A 20,182-nucleotide genomic window follows, 5' to 3' on the forward strand; every position below is an offset into this window, starting at 1 on the left:
CTATTTCAATGACTGATTTAGGGGTATGTCTTACTCTCATTTCTACAGTAAGCAAACTAGAATTGCCAAAACGTACAATTTTTGACAGAACTGGCAATCCTCTGAGGTAAAACCACCACCATTCTTTCGGCTGTACATACCATGCCCCTCCGCTTCCCCTCTTGAGGATGTTTTAAGACTGCAGTGAGGTCTCCCCTCAGTCTCCTCTTCTCCAGGTTGAAGAAGTCAAGTGACCTCAGCCACTCCTCCTATGGCTTCCTCTCCAGACCCTTCATCATCTTCGTAGCCCTCCTCTGGACTCTAATAGATTTATATATTTCTTACATTGCGGAGCCCAAAACTGCACCCAGGGCTCGAGGTGAGGGTGCAGCAGCGCAGAGTGGAGCGGGACAATCACCTCCCTTGACCAGCTGGCAATGGGTTGATTTTTGGTTTGTTTGTTTTTAAGAGAAACGTAAGTCTAAAACCTACAGTTGTGAAGTACTTTTCAGTGAACTTTTAAGCTGCATCTTTTTCTGCTCCTATTCCTGGCAACTGTTGTCCCTTCTAGCATCTGAGGCTGTGGTTAGACGAGATGACTGTGCCAATCCTAAGACTGTGGTTAGACAAGATGACTATGCCAAACCAAGCAGCTTGCTACTATCAAAAGGGATGAGTCCGGTCTCCGCCTCTTCCAGCTTTCAGTCAAGGTACTCCGGTCCCCCATTTCCACCAAAAGAGCACAAGGTGCTCATTTGACCTCTTCATGAACCTGTGTATTACATTAAACTAGAAGAAAATTATCTCCTTTTTTAAAAATTATTTTCTTTCTCGGCTAGTTTCCTGTCACATTAGTACATTGAACTGGCTGCACTGCATAGGCAGACAAATGGCAGAGCCAGCGCACAAGACATGAGGTGAAAGGTTGCTGCCAAAGTCTTTCCCACCTTTCCTCATCTTACTTATTTTAGACTTACAATAACTCAGCCTGCTACAGATTGTGCAGAGCCTCTGCAGACTCTTCATTGCCGTTTTCATTTTCCATTACCTACAATTAGCAATATGCAGGGAAGCAGGAGGTAAGATTATTTTTAGAATTAGTTTGACTACAAATGCACTCAGGAGCAACAGAAACTCTTTTTAGATAGTCATGAAGTAAGTTTTAAGAAAATTAATTATATAATTCCTCTGTTTCACAGGTTAAAAAAATATCCATCTCTCTTATACTTGAGAGAAAAAGGAATATGGGTGTCCTGTGAGAGAAAATTTTCTGGCAGTCTTGCCAAACACTGACATTATATTAAGACAGAATCACCGTTTGGACATAATCAAACTGGGTAACATCAGTGAGGTGTAATTTGACCTACAAATTTTATTATAAATGGTGATGATGGAAAATGCAAAAAAGAACCTGTGTCAGTCGATGAACAAGTAAGTCCCTGGCAGGCTCAAAAATTAATTCTATTCTAGCAAACAAAGAAAGGAAAAGAGATTTGGAAATTTTAAATGGAGCCCAACCCCAACATCCTGTTATTTATTTGTTAATCTTTAAATTCACTTGACAGCAAGCACCGAAGTGAAAGTGATGTTGAGTGCCATGACAAATCTGCTCAAATGCTTATTTTCTGAACCTTTTAGTTGAAAACATCTATATTTAATCACAGTTAGCCAAAAAGGCTGTTTACTCTGAACGTAAAGGGAAAATATTACAAAGTTGAAAGAGCTATTTCTGTTTCTGTAAATGCATTTTTAAAATCCACTTACAGACAAGGGTCCTTGGCACACTTACAATCTTCTACTAAAGCTTAGGAGACTGACAGACATTACCCACTGTCAACAAACGCAATCTAACATCACTGATGGAGTGAAAAGCTCCCTAGACAAATGTTAGCATAAAATCTTTTTGCAGTATTTAATTGCAGCCTTCAGAAATAAGAGAGATGAAGTTATCAGTATATCTGAACCACCACAGTGAATGAAGAGGGCTGCTTTCTGGTTCAAAATAAAGCCTGAGTAGTGGTCCAGCCTATGTGTCTGCATCAGGAAGGAAGGAGACGCACATTGCTCTTGGCACAGAGAGGCACAGCTGAAACAACAGCACTTCCCCAAGGGCTGCTCTGTTTTCATCTGCATGAGTGGGAAGAGAAGAGACATGGTCTAAGTCCAGAGAAGACATGGGTGCCCCACTGGCAGCTGCTGCCACCCCCTGCCTTTTGGCAGATAATGCATGGGCACTGAGCTGAAGCACCCGGCTTAGGAGTCTTTAGGCATTTCTAGCACATCTGTTGCTATTTTCATGCCATGTCTGGAGTACCATCTACATGGCCAGGGGAAAGTTTAAGTCAGATGAAGCCAGCTCCATGCCACCCTATCACTGGGCACCTTCATTTCAATATAGCTCACTGGGGAGCATCAACAGAAAACCTCATGCAGTGAGCAGAAAATACTTAAAATCTGTGCATCAATGACAAAACCAGCTATTTCCAGATAGCACTGTTGCCTGCCCCAGCTTGCCTGAACAGCCAGTGTGGAAGCCAAGGGATGGGCAGATCCAGGCATCAGAGGAGGCTGCTCCCACTAGGTCTGGCACCATGGTCCCACCAGGAGCTCTCAGAGGCTCCTGCCTCTCAGTGCAGAGTTATTTAATCTGTGGAAAACAGATTAAAGCAACTCTCCAACAAAAGTCACATTAGCTTTTGTGTGGGAATGGCTGAGGGCAGAAGCAGATCAGCACAAGGTAGTGGAGTCACCATCCCTGAAGGTGTTCAAGGAACAAGTGGACATGTCACTTAGTGCCACGGTCTAACTGACAAGGTGGTGCTTGGTCATAGGTTGGACTCAATGATCTTGGAGGTCTTTTCCAACTGAAACAATTCTGTGAAGGGGGGAAGGGGCACCACAGTCATGTATGGTCCAACCACCACCTCCATCAAAGTGCTGACACCGTTCCTTCTCTGTTTAAACAATATACATAATTACTTCAACAAGCCTAAACGTAAGGTAAAATCTCTTAGGACAGCAAAATTACATATTTTTACTCATCTCTTTATTTACTTAATGAACAAGACTTCCAACTTCTGCCTTGAACCAAAGCATTCCCTCATGCACATTTGATTTCTCAACCAGAAAGCCTGCCATGAGCTCAACCAGGTTGACATGTTTGGAAACTGCCATGACACCTTTCTAGGACAAAGTATAGCTGGTGAAAATACACTATCTGCTTGAATAATTCTAACGTCTGCTTTGTCATCTCTGTAGATTACCCAACCACCTCAAACAAATAAGCCAACTTAGTCACTTTTTTCATTTAAGAAATGTACTTCCATATAACAAATTTCTTCTTTATCACAAGTTTTGAAAAGCAGAATTTAAAATCTTAGGTCATAAAAGTTTGCTTTATGATATACTCTTTTGAGGGTACTGGATATACTCTCATCAACAGAATGCAAGCAATAATTACATCTTTCATTGCCTTTTTAATAGCCTTATCTCACATTCTAAGCTACACAAGAAGAAAACAATTTCCTAAGAGAATTAGTTTTCCTTTTAGACGAGGATCTCTGAAAATTGGTATCACTATTCCAAACACCAATCCCTATTCTGCAAATCCTAATGCAAATGACAGGCAGCAGTAATCAAAGTCACTAAAGGGATCCCTCTGGGTTTTTCCAGCACACGACCTTGTTTCCATAATCAGAGTTCCAGTATCCCATTTAGGGCTGCAGAGGGTTTCTTGACAACCTGCAGAAGCACCTCCTTCAGATTTTATATTAATGGAGAGGAACACGTAGGAAACAAAGGCATACTGTAGGGTGTCATTCTATATTCTGCAAATACCCAGATCAACATAAACACCCATGCAATATAACCACTGATACGACAACCATAATATACCCACTTGCCTTTCTCTTTAATTGCAACCACTTAAGTAACACGGTTTCAGACACAAACTGAAAATGGCAGGATTATTGTCAGGATAACAAGTATCTTTAATAGTGAGGCAGAGACAGCCAAGGTATTATAACACATATAATCACCAAAACTAATTTGAATTTTTTATTTATTTTAAATTTTATTTTTATTATTCAGAGAGGCATCGAAGTTAATTGTCTCTGTGCCATGATCAGCACATCTCAGAGCTTGCAGAAACTTTAGTACTGAAAAGACTCCAGTTAATAGGTTCATCTCTCACATTTAAAATTAATTTGCTTTTCACACTATCAGTCAAAGAGGCACCATTATTCCAGCTACCAAATCATTAATGATAGTATTGTACCAGATGAAACACCACTGACAATCATTTTCATACAAGTTTAGTTGTAGCTTCACAAACATTGGCAAAGCAACTTTTGTAGTGTGTCTGTCTATGAAACTTCAACCACTGCAAATCCCTACAAGCTTCCTAAAGACACCTTCACCTTCTTGCAAGGCACTGGTGCATCTTTTACCTTCCTCTATTGCTACAAATAAGTACTTTCTACTAAAACAAATTGCAGGTTGCAAATCTATGAATAAATAAATTTAAGGGATGACAGTTATAAAACCAGAACAAATAAATTCTCTCTGCATGACAGATGGTGGCACCAAGATCAAATCCTGCTACCTAGTTGTTTGTGGTCCCTTCAGCTATCAGAAGGACACAGGACCAAAAAACAATGGTAGTGGCCTGAATGTTGGAATGACGGACACATACAAGGAAACATTTTTTTATTCCCAAAAGTATGAAATCATGGATCTAAGACTCACTCTTAAAATATTCGATTTCCCTGAATTCAAAATAGCTCAGTAGTTTCTTAGGATGACCTGCTTTTTTCTCAGTCCATAGAGACACATGGATTTGAAAATACATGACTACATTTTTTTTAATGAAATGAGCAAATTACATGTTTAAATTGATTTTCTTGATGTCACAGCACAATATCAACCCCCCTCCCTTTTGCAAATCTTTCTTCTCTGCATAACGAAACATTCTTTCAAATATCAATGGCTAAAAAAAAAGCTTTTGGACAGTGGTATTGACATAGAGCAGTGCTGAGACAGGACATTTTAATAATCATTTAGCAAACAGAAAGAGCAACATGGACTATCATTCTGGCTCAGTTAAAAAAACTCAACCCCCAAATAACTGATCATCTACTTCTAAAAGAGAAAAGCTCTGAAGGTGCGAGCTGTGCTGCTGCCAGAGGAAGCCAATGGCATACTCCACATCTGGTACCTGCATTGACACAGCATTCCCAGCCAACTCAGTTCTTATCTAAGCTGCCTTTGGAGAAACTAGACACCATAAAAACCTCAGTCATCCTGTAACCTGGCACATCATCAAAGCCTCCTAACACACAATTACTGTGCTCCATGCCTTTAGACTTTTTTCCTTTGATTAAACAAAACCCCCACAATAGAATAAGAAACTTTCCAAGAGAAATTGTGTTTGACAGAAGATCAATGATGCAGAGGTGTTGGAGGGAAAAAAGCCAGCACTGTTTTGTGTACACCTCCAAGCTTATTAATGGATTGCTCTTAAAGCTAGATGCCCCTTCCCATCAGATCAGTATTTGATATTATTACTGAACTCGGAAGTCTGAGGTCTTCTTTAATCACATTAAGGAGTTTGCAATTGCTTATGCAATACAGTAACTCTATCATGCTGCCTGTAGTCATCCAGCCATTCCTCTAGGTTTTTGCCTTGTCGGCAGTAACACTCATTGAAAACGCAGTGAAATCTGACTCACCACATCAACAACACGAGCTACATATAAATATGAATAACCTACCAAGTAAGCACCCAGCTGCTGCTTTAATGCATTAGCACATGTATAGTTATGCACATGCCTAAAAGGAACTGCCATAAACCTCCGTAAAGAAACAAATAAGCTCTTGTGAGTGAAGAGAAAACTGTAAGCTTGCCCAGAAATCTGAATCCTGCTAGTCATCACTTTCAAGGCTCAAGCCAGCATGACAAAGCCTTTTCAAGTAAGGGTCTAAGTGAATCTGAAAGAGACACACTTTATATTCACCTCTCAGGACACCACCGCTTTTTTAAGCAAGCTGTAAGGGAAAGGGAAGCAACAGACAATAACTGGGTAAAGCATTAAAGAAATAAAATTAAAATCCTTTCTAGCTCCTGTCATCTAAGCTTGTCTGCATCTCCTTTGAATACCTTTAAACAATTGCTCTGTGAACTGCTAAACCAGGGGAGACCAACATCAAAGCGTTTGTGTCGTTTCAGCCCTTTAAATCTTGATGTAGATCATATGCTACTTCACCTGAGGACTTAGATGACTCCAGAGACAGATGCTAGTAAGCCAGTTTCTTGCACCTAAATGAGAGTACATCAATTCTGTCCAAGAGTACTTCCCCAAGGTAACTGGAGTCAATCACCTTTAAATGGTTACCTCCTTTGGGGACATACTTGACACATCAGGGAGCGGGCTGACCTGAGGGGCCTCCTTTTCTACTGTCCTCCCACCTGGCACCTACCCTCCACCTTGATCCCTATCTCAATCAATTAGCCAGGAACCAAAACATATGGATTGTTCAAACTGGGCACTTCAAGCAATTCAAAAACAAGTTCTTCTGTGCAGATCAAAAGGGCACAGTGTACCTGTCAAAAGACCAGGTACACTGGTCTCCTTCCCTGCTACAGAAGAACCCCATGGAAAAAGGACTGAGTCCTTCCAGCAGTACCACAGAGGCATCTCACCGTTCACTGCCTTGAGGCTCCCGCTAATGCCATCGCCGTGCTGCCGCTTCTGTGCGTTCTTGAACTCCTTCAGAGATAAATAAAGGACCTTCCGCACCACCCTCTCCTCTGACCAGGGAATCCCATCGCTGTCATCCTAAAGAAGATGGAAACAGAAAGGAGACATCCGTTGCATGTTTCTGAAACAAAAACAAAACCCCAAAGGCTAGGGCTACACAGCTTATTTATAATTTAAAAAAAAAAAAAAAGAGAAAGAAACTTAAGAAAAATACTCTGTAAGAAAATGCAACCTGATCGCCTCTAACAAAGAACAGAAACATAACTATTATCATCAAATCAGGGCATTAGTCCCTCTAATCCTTTATCCTACAAACAGCAGTAGCCATGTACTAGGTGTTAGACAGGAAGTGAAACTTAATTGTTAAAATCCTTATAATGAATCCCTCACAGAGAAATTCATCACAGCCAGGAAGTGCTCCCAGATAATTAGGAGGAGAGGGGAAAAAAAACACTAAAACAAATGTTGCAGAAATTTAAGAGGCAAGTTTCATGAACTAACTTCTCTTGCTGCCATTTTGGCCTTGGTTTGTGCCTCCTGGCTCAGGTTATTTTTCCCTCTAGTTTTGTGATTTGCATTTATTGCAGTGTTACAATGAAGTTGTACACTGATAACAATGAAGTTATTCTGAATTAATATCAGCGTAAAGCCAAGTGGAATTTGGCTCACAGGGCAGATGTTTTCTACTTTATTTTGAGGAGACAAATGTTACATTGTCAAAAGGAATACTAGTGTATGTCATATTTAGAACTCACTTTAGTTACAAGATTAATTCCTTGAAAAAGCAACTCCCTAAAGTCTTTAGCATTCAAATAAATTAAGTCAGTGAACTGATATAAAGACGTGAGATAGGTAAGTCATCATATTTTCATAAGCCCTATAATTGTCTCAGGGTCTTTGGAAATCACTCTTTGAGCATTCTTGCCCTTGAACTCCTCAAGGGCTACATCACTGCCACACAAAAGATTAATATTTCTAGGCAGACCTTAAGTGGTAAGTCTAAGTGTACAGCAGCATATTGTCACATTACACTGGAAATCCCTAAAGCCCCATCAGGGATCCCCACCAGGAGGCAGGAGACCTTAGACCATCCCATGTGCCAAAGTAATGCTGGGCACCACCAACTCAAAAAAAAAAAAAAAAAGCATAGCTTAGGGTGGCCAGTGATAGCTTTTTCTTTGCTCCTCCAGTGACATATTGGCATTCAGCCAATTCAGTGATCAAAACCATTTCCAACTCCCACCCCTAAAAAAAATTTCTATGACAAATTACTTGGCGGGGGTTAAAAAACAAACAAACAAACAAAAAAAGGCAACAAAATGAGTGCAGTGAAAGCAGCCAGCGCTTTGGCAGCAGGATGTGCATTTTGCACAAGGGACAAGCTCCTACATTTTGAAGAAGGCTGAGCCATACTCAAGGAGCTTTAGAGCACAGGCAGCTCTGGGCCAAGAAAGCAAACTTTGTAATGCAACACCCAGAGCAACCAAAAAAAAAGGAAAAAAACCTCCAGGCAAACACTTTAAAAGGACTAGTACATCCAGTTATTTTGTCAACAAAGGTTTATACCAACAGCTATGGCTTACCCTTTTGCTGCCAAACACAACTTCAGCCCTAAGCAGAAGCGACACTAAACACTTGAGAGCTGCACCCTGCTCGATTTCAACAAAGCTTGCCCAAAGATGGCCCCATTTATATTCTCACCAACAAGGGCCCAGGGGGACATCGCGCATTTCTGTTTTCACAGAAATTACTTAATAAATCCTTAAAGGAATCACGCTCAGTTAGGAAACAGTCGTAAGCACCTTCAGCACCTGTTCATGTTATGGACACAAGCCTGGGGACACCACTCGCTCCCTTCACTGGCATTTGTACAAATCCCTAATATAATGGTCAGGAAGAAGAAGAGGATGAAGAGCCCTCCAGCCAGGCACATTGCTTCTGACTCTGAAGCCCAAATGAGTTACACAGAAACCCTAACAAGGGGCAACCAAACCATCACCCCGTATTTTTGCATAATTTAAGCCAGGCATACAGAAGCCTTGTGTAACAATCGACCCCGGTTAACATCAGGCATACTCAGAGACGTGCCACTTTCCTTAGCCCTCATCCGCCCAAGGCCTCTCTCCCATCAGACACCATGCCCAGTCTGAGGCCCCGAACAAACTCCTTCCTCCACCAGACCACACAGCTCCCATGGAGCTTGAAGCTGCACGAAAATACCCATCATTTCCTGATCCCACTGGCCCACTTAATCCTGAAAAAAACACAGAAAAATAATTTAAACAAACAAACAAACAAAAATATATTCCCTATTAAATCCACTTTGTCAAGACCGCTCACTGTAAGGAGCACATGGTGGCATTTGCTGCTTCAGTAGTGACAGGGTGAAACCGGCTGACAGGATTGATCTTTAAATCAGCATGTGCTGACCACATGGCCACTGTAGCAGGAAAGCGACTGCTGGCAGGTACAGCCCACGCCCTGGCACATGCCAGAGACAGTCCCGCCTGTGGGAGGGAAGGAGCTCATCACCACACACCAGAGGCCTCTGGTCTAGGCCACCCTCCCCAAGTACTCCTGTGAGCAGTCTGAAGTCATCTCCCTCTCCCCAGACAATGTGCTGGACATGCAAAAGGATGGTTTGCAACCTGGCACCCAATTTTCCAAGGGACAAGGCAGCCAAGATGTCTTCCTGGTGCCAGCTGGAGGCTCCAGCACCACTGCAGGAGACACTCCCACCTTCCCACCAGCCTGAGGGTTGCGTGGGCATTAGTGCCACCAGCAAAGAGATGGGTCCCAGAAGACAGGAACAAAGACCTCTCTCAGCAACGTCTGAAGCAACACAGTAACTTTTCACATCACACTCAACTCCTGGAGCTGTAAAACTTGAGATGAACCATACTGGCTTCATCTGACCTCTGAAACAGCAGCGCTGCCAATAGAAATGCACATGGGAGAGTCTCTCCACACCAGAGCTCCCATCAGCCCAGTGGTGTTGAGACTGCAGCCACTGTCCTGCCTACACTGTTCTGCTGTGGGCTTTCCCCACACCCTCTGTGTGGCTTGAAAAAAGGTCATCGAGTTCCCCAACACCATGTGTACTCAAGGTCAGCAAAATAAGGGGCTAAAGCCACTGCCAACACCTGCATTCACATGGCTCCATATGCAGGGGCAATAAAAAGGTTTCACAATGGTCGAACACATCTTCCCAGAGCCTACAGCACAAAAGCAGCCGCAAGCCAGAGAGCAGCTGACTCAGAGACCAGCTGAGCTGCTGCTCCACCGGCTGCAGCTCCAGCTCCCAACACATTTAACCATAATTACCTGGGTCAGATTGCCTCTGCCTCATCACTCCAGTGTAGGGAGAGCCGTCATGTGCCCAGTCTGCACTCACACTGCTAACAACTGGAGGAGTTATCTCACTTTAGCGAAACAACATACACATGCCCAGAACAGTTTAGAAGTATGGTCAAGTGAAAGCCTTAAGGAATTTAATCTATGTAACTTCTCAACACCACCCCACCCCCCCAAAACCCAACCTCAAAGGGACTGACTCAACTGCTGCCTTTAAATACTTCCACAGGGAGTAGAGATTTGTTAAGAGATGGCTCTTGAGGCTGGCAGAGAGGGGTATAATAACATCCAACAGCTGGAACTCGATTCAGAAAAATGCAAGACAGAATTAAAAAACAGTTTCTGCAACTGTGCAAGTAATTAGCCATTGAAACGACTTGTGGGGAACTAATGGATTGTCCATTATTGACTCAAACCCAAAAACGGACTGAATAACATCTTAAACTGTAGGTTCATCACCACAAGCCCATACCCTTCACTGTGCAGGTCAGCCGAGATGATTTCTGTCTCCTAATCTGACAATAAGATTATTTTTAAACTCAGTATAAAAGGAACAGATACAAACAACTTGGGAAGCCTCAGGGCAGAATAAGGAAACACAACTGCACCTTTTCCTTCAAACTGCTAAAAAAATAATCATGCCACCTTCTTTGTTGTGCCATTTTAGGGAACCTCATATCGTACATTTATATCTGAACATCTATCAGGACAGCCAAGCAACAGTTTGGCAAGTTCAGTCCAAGGGGATAGGGAAGAGGAGCATAACCTCCATTTACTTACACGGTACATTCCTACACAGGATGCTACCTCATAGATTGGAGAACAGCTTTCTCTCACGCTGTATGGCTGGCAGCTTGCTTTCAGCTTTACAGTTCTGGAGGTGATGTTCGCAGACTGCACACAGCCTTCCTATTTCAAAAATTATACTCAAATCCTTATTAAAACAAAGGTAAAGCAAGCAGAAGTGAAGGGCAAGCTTTACACCACCTCCTGGGCAGGTGAAATGTCAGCCTGAAGTCGTGGGAGCTGCTGCACTCCTTGAGCAGCAGCAGAAACATGACTGAAGCTTCTGCGTTCATTCATCACAGATACAACATTTTTCAGCCTGGCCCTGGCCTTGCCTTAAGCAAACAGGAGTCATAGTTCATAGGGTAAAAGAAAGCTGGAACAAGGGAGAATCCATGAGGCACTCCATGCTATTTGTTTTACTTTTATGTAAATACTTTAACAGCAGTGATGGTTTTATTTAAAAAGTCAGGACTTCGTAAGGTACAAAGATCCTTATAAGCATGTGTGTTATGACTCAGTGAGGCTGGCGTGTTTCCAGCTCTCTCTTTGGGTCTTTCCCAAGCACGCATCTCCTGACCTCATTCTTCATGCCAGGTTGCAAAAAGCAAAACAACAAAACACAAACTCCCTCTTTTTTCTTTTTCCAGTGCTGCAGCCAACACTCGGTTAAAATCACTGTGGCACCCAATACCCTAAATGAATATGCTTTCATGGTTAAACAGCCCCCAGAGAGTCTTTCCCACAGATGCAAGAAGGTCATTTTGAAGCAATGGGAAAACTAAACCACAAGTTTCTACTCTTTCCTCAAGGATATTTTTGAAGGAGAACTATTTCAAAGGGTGGTTTTTACTGTGTTTAGTTAGAAACATAACAAAAATCTGTCTTTTGCATGAAAAACACATTTTCAGAGATCATATAAATTACTTTTCAGCTGAAGGACCAAGATGGAAACATTTGTTTACTGGACTCAAGACCTTCAACAGAGTTTTGCCTTTTGGCTGTATATTATCAATGGAAGACAGTTACACCTGTTTTTCTCTAGAAGTCAGACCTAAGAGAAATTGGAGGAAAACCTAGATACGCCATCCGAGGCTGAGAGTGATCCTTCTGTGCAGGCTTGGGCGAGTTAGGACTACTAAGTGCAATCAGCAGGCTTATTCATTTACACAGCCCACTTTTTCAGTATAAGTATGGCACGGCAAGAACCTCATGAGAAAGCGCGAAGTGTTACTGCTGTTATCAACACACGTACTTCCCCTGCTGCATTAGCAGAGGTCTCCATTGGATTACATAGTCCCATCAACCTTCTAACCACATTGTCCTCACAGGGGGAAACCCTGCTATTGGCCCATCTGTGTAAACTCCGTCTCTACGTAACTTGCAGGAGCACATGGGCTGTTCCTCGACCAGACAGCAGAGGCTCTCCTCAGCAGATACTCCTAGCAAAAGTCTGAACTCCCAGGGTACCGATATGAAACTCTAATATATTCAACTGAAGCTCTATAAATAAAGATTTTTGGCTCCTTCTGTCAGCTATCATGCTGCTTGGACTTCTTACAGCCAAGCAGAGCATGGTGAAAACTAGTTATACCCATATATATACCCACAGTAATATCCTTGTAGTCTTTCGCTTACTATCAAGGTCCCTCTACTCCCTTCTCCTCTCAGAATAAAGTTCGCACTTATTTAATATTTAACCTTTTAATCAAGTTTAACTATCCAGAGAGGATGTAGCAGTTTCTCATTTAAAACAAACTGCTTATATTCAGTGAGAAAAAATAAAATCTCATGAATGGCTTAAGTTGATGAAGATTGATACAGCTTGGAGACTTAATAGTACAGTGACTCATGCCTTCTGGAAAATGTAATCTGTTCTGTCTAGTTTAGGAAAATAGGTCATGTTTTTAAAATGTGCTAACTAACATGAAGAAAGGGGAAATTTCCTTTATTAATGGTTCTGTTTTAGCATTTTAAGCGTATCTGGTAATTATAGCGACTTTTTCCCTTCGTACTTGCAGAAAACTTCCCCAAAGAACTCACATTACATTACAGCTCCTGACTAGCAGAACCAATGTTAACATAGAAAAGAAACACTGGAGGAAAATAAAAATCTCTCCCTGCTTTAGCACTTCTCCCACAGCTTTCATTGCCTGCAATCTCCCTTTGGTTTGCACCCTTTCACCGCCTCCTACTGCACCAGGGATTGCATTTCCTCCTTTCAGATGAATTCTGAAGAGCAGCACGGGAGAGAAACGTTTTTTGGGTCACTAAAGGCCTCAGGCACTTTTGAGCCCAGTGAGCTTTAACCTGCTCTTGCAAAAATACATTAGGGTAGAAGAGTTACACTCAGAATCTTCAAATACACGTGTCTTCATACAGGCTCCCAGAACTGAGGTGTAAAAAATAGTTCCTAAATTTATCTTCGGCCTCATAATGAAATATTGAAAAATAGTCAGTTCATGTGTTGTTTCTTTTACATAAACTCAGAGGCCTTGTTGATGGTTCTGCACCTCTAGAAAACTACTACTCAATATGAAACTAGTGAAACCTTACAAGACATCAACTGTTTCCCGTGTTGGTCCGCCAAGATAAACACAAAAAAAAAAAAAAAAAAAAAAAAACTAAAAAAAGGACAAGACAAAACAAATTAATTTACAAAAGGACACTAAATTTTCCTAATTTATCAGCTTGCAGCAGGANTCCCGTGTTGGTCCGCCAAGATAAACACAAAAAAACAAAAAAAAAAAAAAAAAAGAAAAAAAGGCTAAGACAAAACAAATTCAGAGTAAAGACAGCTCTAAATTTTCCTAATTTATCAGCTTGCAGCAGGACTTCAACTTAAACCAACTCTCACCAATAGCCATGACTTCACAGTTACGACTTTCTTAGGCCAGACCAGGAATATAATCAACCATTTTGCAACGAGAGTGTCTGAGTTTTGGGCTCTGACAAGAGCCTGCAGCAGAGAGAAGCCAGGGGTGGTGGAGTGCTGCAAGAAAGAGGTGTAAAGGTATAAGATAATTACTCAGACTGGGGGAGAGGTTTTCATAACCAGATGAATTCACCTTGGAGCAGGGATGCACCTGCTCCAAGCCCAATGCCAGCACCAGCCCCTATGTGGCCACTTGACCAGCTTTATCAGGGAAAAGAATCAAAATCTCCCCCCCAAGACAAAAAAAATTACTGTCTTCATCCAGATCAGCTCCCTCATTACTAACCACATAACCAGACGGCAACCACTGCTGGGGCAGAGAGAAAAGTGGGATTGTCCCTTTGAGCAGCAACTCACACTTAGAGCGATGCAAGCCCACCTCAGCACCAAACCACGACAATGACCGTGAGGAAGGGAGGGCACCACAGACAGTATTCAGGAAATGAAAACCACTTTGCTGTAATGTCAATACTGTAAACCCCAAACATCTTACTGCATTCAGATGAACCATACACACTTTTTCCAAAATTATTTACTTTAGAGGAGTGAAAGGGAAATATAAGAGGGTGAGGAGTGTATCTGTTACAGGGACAGGGCCTGCAATGATTTGGATAGGTGACAGCCTGACAAGATAGAATTTTCTGTTTGACCATCACCTGTAGCCAATTTATGCCTGAGCAAAAGCTCTGACTTGATAAATAGGTTCCTTACCTGGTGCTCTGTTCAAAACAAGGGAACATCTCCTAAAATGCACACTGAGTTATTTTTGAAAGGGCATGCTATATACAAATACATACCTCCCGAGCAGAAACCAAAATAATCTAAGCATCATTTCCTGTGTAGGTGAACAGGTCTAAATCTTTCTTAAAAGAAAAACAAACCAACCAACCTGATGGGGGATGCTTACACTACATGTCTTCACTTCTCTGAAACCCATGGAATGATATATATTTATCTTTGATTACACAGTACTAAAAAACTACAGCTGAAATTGGATTAGAAACTTCTGCTGAAAAACAATTTATTGCATAACACAACTCTGACAGCCAGGGTTTCTGGCCACCAACTGAGCTTTTATAAAAATCTGCTGGGTAGCTGCCAAATCAGTTCTTTGAGTCTTGGTATGTCCGACATCTGAGACAGTAGTCAAGGCGGCCACATGTCCTGTGCCATCCACAGTCCTGCACTTTTACGTTTAAATGTTACCATCAAAGAACAGAGTAGTATGAGCCATTAAACACACAAAGGTAAAAAAAAATCTCCTGCAGCTGCCGATCTGACAACTCTGATCATGCTGCAGAAGCCCAAGAGCCACAACAAGATTTTTTTCTTTTTCAGAATCTGGTATTAATTTGAACATAAAAGTAGCTTATTAATAAGAGGGGAAAAAAGAGAAGTGAGAAATGGTAGCAAGCTCCAAAAAAGGTCTATACTCCTAGCTGAAAATCGCTGCCATTTATAAATTTCACATTCCAAATATTCTTACTCTGTCTCCAGTTCTAATTAAAACTCTCCACCAAGTACACTTCAGATAGACACATAAAAACCAGTATGCACAAAGAGTATTCAGCGGTTCAAGTTAATTAAATCCAAATATATTCTTTCTAATTAATTTCATTTTGATCCAGTTCATATTTTTATAAGGTGTTCAAGCTCCAGTATGCAGCCATACAAATACAGTCCGCTAAAAAAATATTTTCTGCAGTTTAAATGTCTGCTAACAAGACCTACAGACATGTATGGCTAATCCAATCCTGCTGTATATTAGCCTGATCCTCAACTTGAAAAACATTAACAACTTTTGCATGCCAAAATAGTGCCAAGGTAGTAGGGAAGAGAGAAAGATAAAATTGGTGTGTTATAAATTTGCCTTCAGTATTTCTATGGGAACTTAAAGAGATCTGATTTTTTGCATTTCACAGTGTCTGAATGGTTGGTCAGTGGTGTCAATACTTTAGAGAAGCCGGAGAACTTGATGTGTTTAGCATCTACCCTCACAAGTACAACAGGAGGTCAGTGTTTTTCTTTAGTAGGACTTTGGTACCAGGATGCTAAAGTCTGTAATAAGAAAAGATCTGCTCATCTATCTGCTTTCTAGAAGTACAGTCGTGTGTGTGTCTGTGTGTGTATGTGTATGTGTGTGTATATATATATATATATATATATACACATTATATCTATGTACATATATATAAAAAATATGCATCTGCCAATATAAAACTTACATTGGTCTCCCAGTGAAATAAATACATTAGCCCAAAGCCTATATAGTTTAGCTATGTTGTTTGATATAGCTGTGTCCATCAGTAACTCTGAGGCATGAACCTGGGAAGGTCACCATATCCCTGCTGGATAACTTTCGACCAAGCAGAGACGCTGTACTCACCCTCATTTAAACCTTTCCAGTACAAATGGGTTGTGCTGGTTTAAAGCCATCAGAGAGGAGGTTTTGGCTCACCTGACTCACTTCGATGGCACTGCAGTAGCTCATGATTGCATGACTAGCTCCATCACCAAAGCCCTGCAGGAGGACCATGGCCAGCAGTGAGTAGCACTGTCAAAGCTGGGGCGTGGTAAACTCTACCCACAGAGTAACTCACACAGTGATGAACCTGCAAGTTTGCGTAAATCTGACCCAAAGCAGGTCTGGGTGATGCAAGGAGTCCCCTGCCCTAGCTTGTAAATGTTTAACTTGGTTTCCTCCTCTTTCACATCAGTCTATGGGATGTCTCTCGTTCAGACAATCATCAGATTACAAAAAGATTTAAAGAAAAAGAGAAAAAACAATCTGGTCAGTCTTTAAACTCAGGGAGGGGTAATGACAGCCAAATGTGCCGAACCTATTGCTGGGAAACCTCAGGATACTGAGGCCTGAATCAATTTTACTGAGCTGGATAGGGAACTAAATCAGTTGTATTGACACAGGCCCCTGGGATGGACACACCAATACTGCGCTAAAAGCATGATGTTGATTTGTCTTGATGTACTACTGAAAAAAGGGAGATTTCTGTCAGAATTTTTTGTCCTTGTTTACATTCCCGACTGACAGAATATTCTTTAAAGCTGGGAGGGAAGCATCCATTGAAGCTGGGAGACATAAACAAAATCTGTACTCCTTGCTTGTAAGTCAATTAAACCAAACATATGAGGTGACTCTAAAGCTACTCTAAATGTATTTTCAGGTCAGTTTAGTTATACCAGTAAATTTTCTGCACAAAGACAAGATATATAAGCAGTGAAAACCTATGCTCTAAAGCTTTACCAAGCTCGCTTTTCAGTATGAAATACATTTGACTTCCAAAATACTACCCAGCAAACAAATGATGGTTTTGTAGTAGCACAGGGAAGCAAATAATAAAATCAGCATTTGCTCTGTGAGGCAATTGCTCAGTAATAAATCAGATGAATGCATCTAAGTAACTTCCCAGAAAGCCTGCAAAATATTTTTTCAAATAATCAGTGCCAGAGGAGAGTAAAGACCATAACTTGGAACTGAAGCTGTGGCAGATCGCTAAGGTACCCAGGTCAAGAATTTCAGACCAAGTTAGGTTAAAGTGCTGCTCTGCCACGTACAGGCTTCACTTCTTACTACAATTTAAAACACAAGGGAGGAGAATAGCTAATGGTCACTGGCAACTCTAATATCTGGTCTGATTTGAGAAGACACTGTATCTCTCCTGAGTAGATAAATTCAGAAGATGACAAGCAGCTGGGAGGTTTTCTGGGGAAAAGGTGTTTTTTAAAAAAAAAGAAAAAAGCTCTTTCTTATGGAGATAGTAGGCTTTCCTAATTACACAGAATGATTTTTAACAGGCAGGTGTTTCACAACAACCAGATCTGTGTCAAACCAATAAAGAAAAAACATAATCAAGTTTTGAACTTTTCACAATTTTTTCCTTTTTCTTTTTTTTTTAAACCAACAAGTCTGTGTTCAAAATAATGCTACAATGATTTTTCCTTTGCTTTTGCAGGTTTTTCAGCAGGCAGTGCTGGGTTGGTGCCAGGTGGCTCAGCACTAGGGCAGGGGTGATGCATAGCTACCCTGACTCTGTGGGGGCACAGCTCATGCAACAGGGGTCTGCAGAGGATGTGCCTCCCCCACCATCCAGAGATCTGTTTGGGTTGGCATTCAATTCCCTTATCCCTCCTCCACTCCCTGATCAATGGCAACATTCAAACTTTACTGATGATATTAGAAGCACATCAAAGACAACCATTAAGCTTTTAAGTGCACTAATTGACATTTTAGCACTTACAAATCCATCTGTGTGTTCTATCACTCAATTTAAGAGACCTGCTTCCCTGCCTGGTAAGAGTTCCCCATGTTTATAGCGGGTAGAGGGGGATTTTCAAAGCTTTTTTTTTTTTCCTCAGACAGGATTTTAGAGAATTCAAATTACAAATATAATGCACTTCAAAAAGTAACACATTTCACAAATTTAAGAGCTCTTCCATAAAAGCTGTAAATGGCATCACAGCTATAACTCACAGGCTTCTAAGCTCCAATGAATTCTGCAGCTGTTGCAGCACGTCAAAGCCAAATCATTGTTACCTTCACACCACCACAACTGAAAACCCCAGCTATGATATTACTAACTGCATGGTGCTACATGAAAAAGAGGAGGGAAAAAAGGAACCCCTGTGTGATTTTGCAGTTCCTTCTTTCTTCCTTTGCAAAGCCAGCATAAAACACAGATGCTAAAACTGTGAGGGACTGCTTCGGATTTTCCTAGAGTGGCTATCCCACAAGAGGATCCGGGGAACCATTTCAGAGCAACTGCTTTCATGGATGCTGTGTCATGTCAGGTCACATGTCATGTCATGGCTAGGCTTCGCGAACGAAGATTTGGGAAGGCTCTATCCACATTTGCTACAGGCACGCTGGTGGCTTATGAGGCCAATACGTGACAGACATATCCGATTGCAAAAGGCACAGCAGAAAGACTCCTTAGATGGTGTATTCTGCAATACACGGTTCTTTCTGCGTTGCCTTTTTTCCTCGAGAGTGATCCTGCGTGTGTTCTCAAAGGAGACAGCTGCGTTATAGATGGTGTGTCTCCAGGCCTCCCGATTTGAGGCCAGAGTAGACCAGTTAAGGTGATCAATATGGCCAAGGCTGAGATGTTGTTTCAGGGAGTCCTTGTAATGCTTGATGCTGTAGCATCAGAGGATATAGCACTCCCCTCCCCAGGTACAAGGACTTAAAGAAGACAAGCCACTACCCAATGGCCAAGCCCAGCCTCTGATTGCAGAAGAGCATCTCAATGACAGCAGGTCTGGACCCTTCTATTACTGTCACATACCAACATGTTCACCTTCTGTTCTGTTAGAAAAATCCTCATTCAGTCCCAATATTTAAGGCAACAAGAAAGATCAAATTAAATTCTCAGCATTTTAAGCCATTCAGTTCGTTGCCATATCTATTTTAGGGTCTGAGGCCACCAGCCACCCCCACAGAATCTGCGCGGTAAACAAGGCTTTTGACAGGCTTGTTTATACCTTCTGCAGCAATCAAAGGCAAAACATTACAAATCAAAGAACTGGGAGACAAATACAGTAGTGTGCATAGCAGAAACCTCAAAAAGCTAGCCAGCAGCAAACCTGCGGCTCACCGAGCCCCGTAGAGCAATGCAAGATAACACAGGAAAACAGAAATGGATAGTTAAGTAAGAACAGGCTTGTGCTGTAAATATGCAAACATCTGCAGGCAGGACCTCTGAAGCACATATCTCTCAAAATAAGTGGATGCAGAATCAGAAGACAGGGGGCAGGAAAAAAAGTATTATTTTTTTTCAAAAGGACCGTGGGGAAAGGTCATAATTTAAGAATTCCAGTTTAAAGATTGCAGGGAACCTTAGATTTTGACCGATACCAGAAAAACAACCAAAAAATACCAAGCAGACATGGGCAACAATATACCATATTTCTGAGCCTGGGATTTAAATGGAAAGACAAAGGCTGCATTTTGGGGCCTAGGTGGCTACACCATACAAGGCAGCTACATCCAGTCCATGTCCATCCTTAGAAAAGCAAAAATCACATTTTCTGTTCAATTCTTCCCTCTGTGGAACACTCGATATGGATGGAGTCAGTTTTACTCAGTGACACATGCACTGTGAAGTACATCATCCATATTTTAGCAAACCTACCACATCAGGGAAGCATCTAAGCCATACGTTAAAATTACACCCAGAAGAAATTCAGTGGTACACCTTTGCTACTGTGTTCCTTTAAACCTTTCACCTCTTAAACTGCAAGTTCAATGTCAGATTATAAACATCATAAAAGCTCATAAAACCCAATCATAAACCTGCCAGCTCATTTCAAGATTATTTGCTCTTAGCCTTGCAAAAACATCATGAACAGTATG

The 20,182-nt window shown here is 41.6% G+C and overlaps 1 protein-coding gene across 5 annotated transcripts in view; it reads right to left on the reverse strand.

Annotated features, from left to right (window-relative positions):
- Positions 1-20,182, reverse strand: part of JARID2 (jumonji and AT-rich interaction domain containing 2) — a 216,471-nt gene that overhangs the window by 115,321 nt on the left and 80,968 nt on the right. For 3 of the 5 annotated variants that reach the window (XM_017808492.1, XM_017808491.1, XM_017808495.1), the window contains exon 2: positions 6,680-6,815. Coding sequence is in view for 1 of the 5 variants with exons in the window: in XM_017808491.1 (XP_017663980.1) it covers positions 6,680-6,815 (136 nt within the window). In the remaining 4 variants the exon portion in view is untranslated. Of the gene's footprint in view, positions 1-6,679; positions 6,816-9,276; positions 9,291-9,385; positions 9,487-20,182 lie in introns of those variants that run through there. The other 2 variants (XM_017808494.1, XM_017808496.1) reach the window with 2 other exon arrangements.

Source organism: Lepidothrix coronata, unplaced genomic scaffold (genome assembly GCF_001604755.1).
Source record: "Lepidothrix coronata isolate B3197 unplaced genomic scaffold, Lepidothrix_coronata-1.0 Scaffold23, whole genome shotgun sequence".
Lineage (NCBI taxonomy): Eukaryota > Metazoa > Chordata > Aves > Passeriformes > Pipridae > Lepidothrix > Lepidothrix coronata.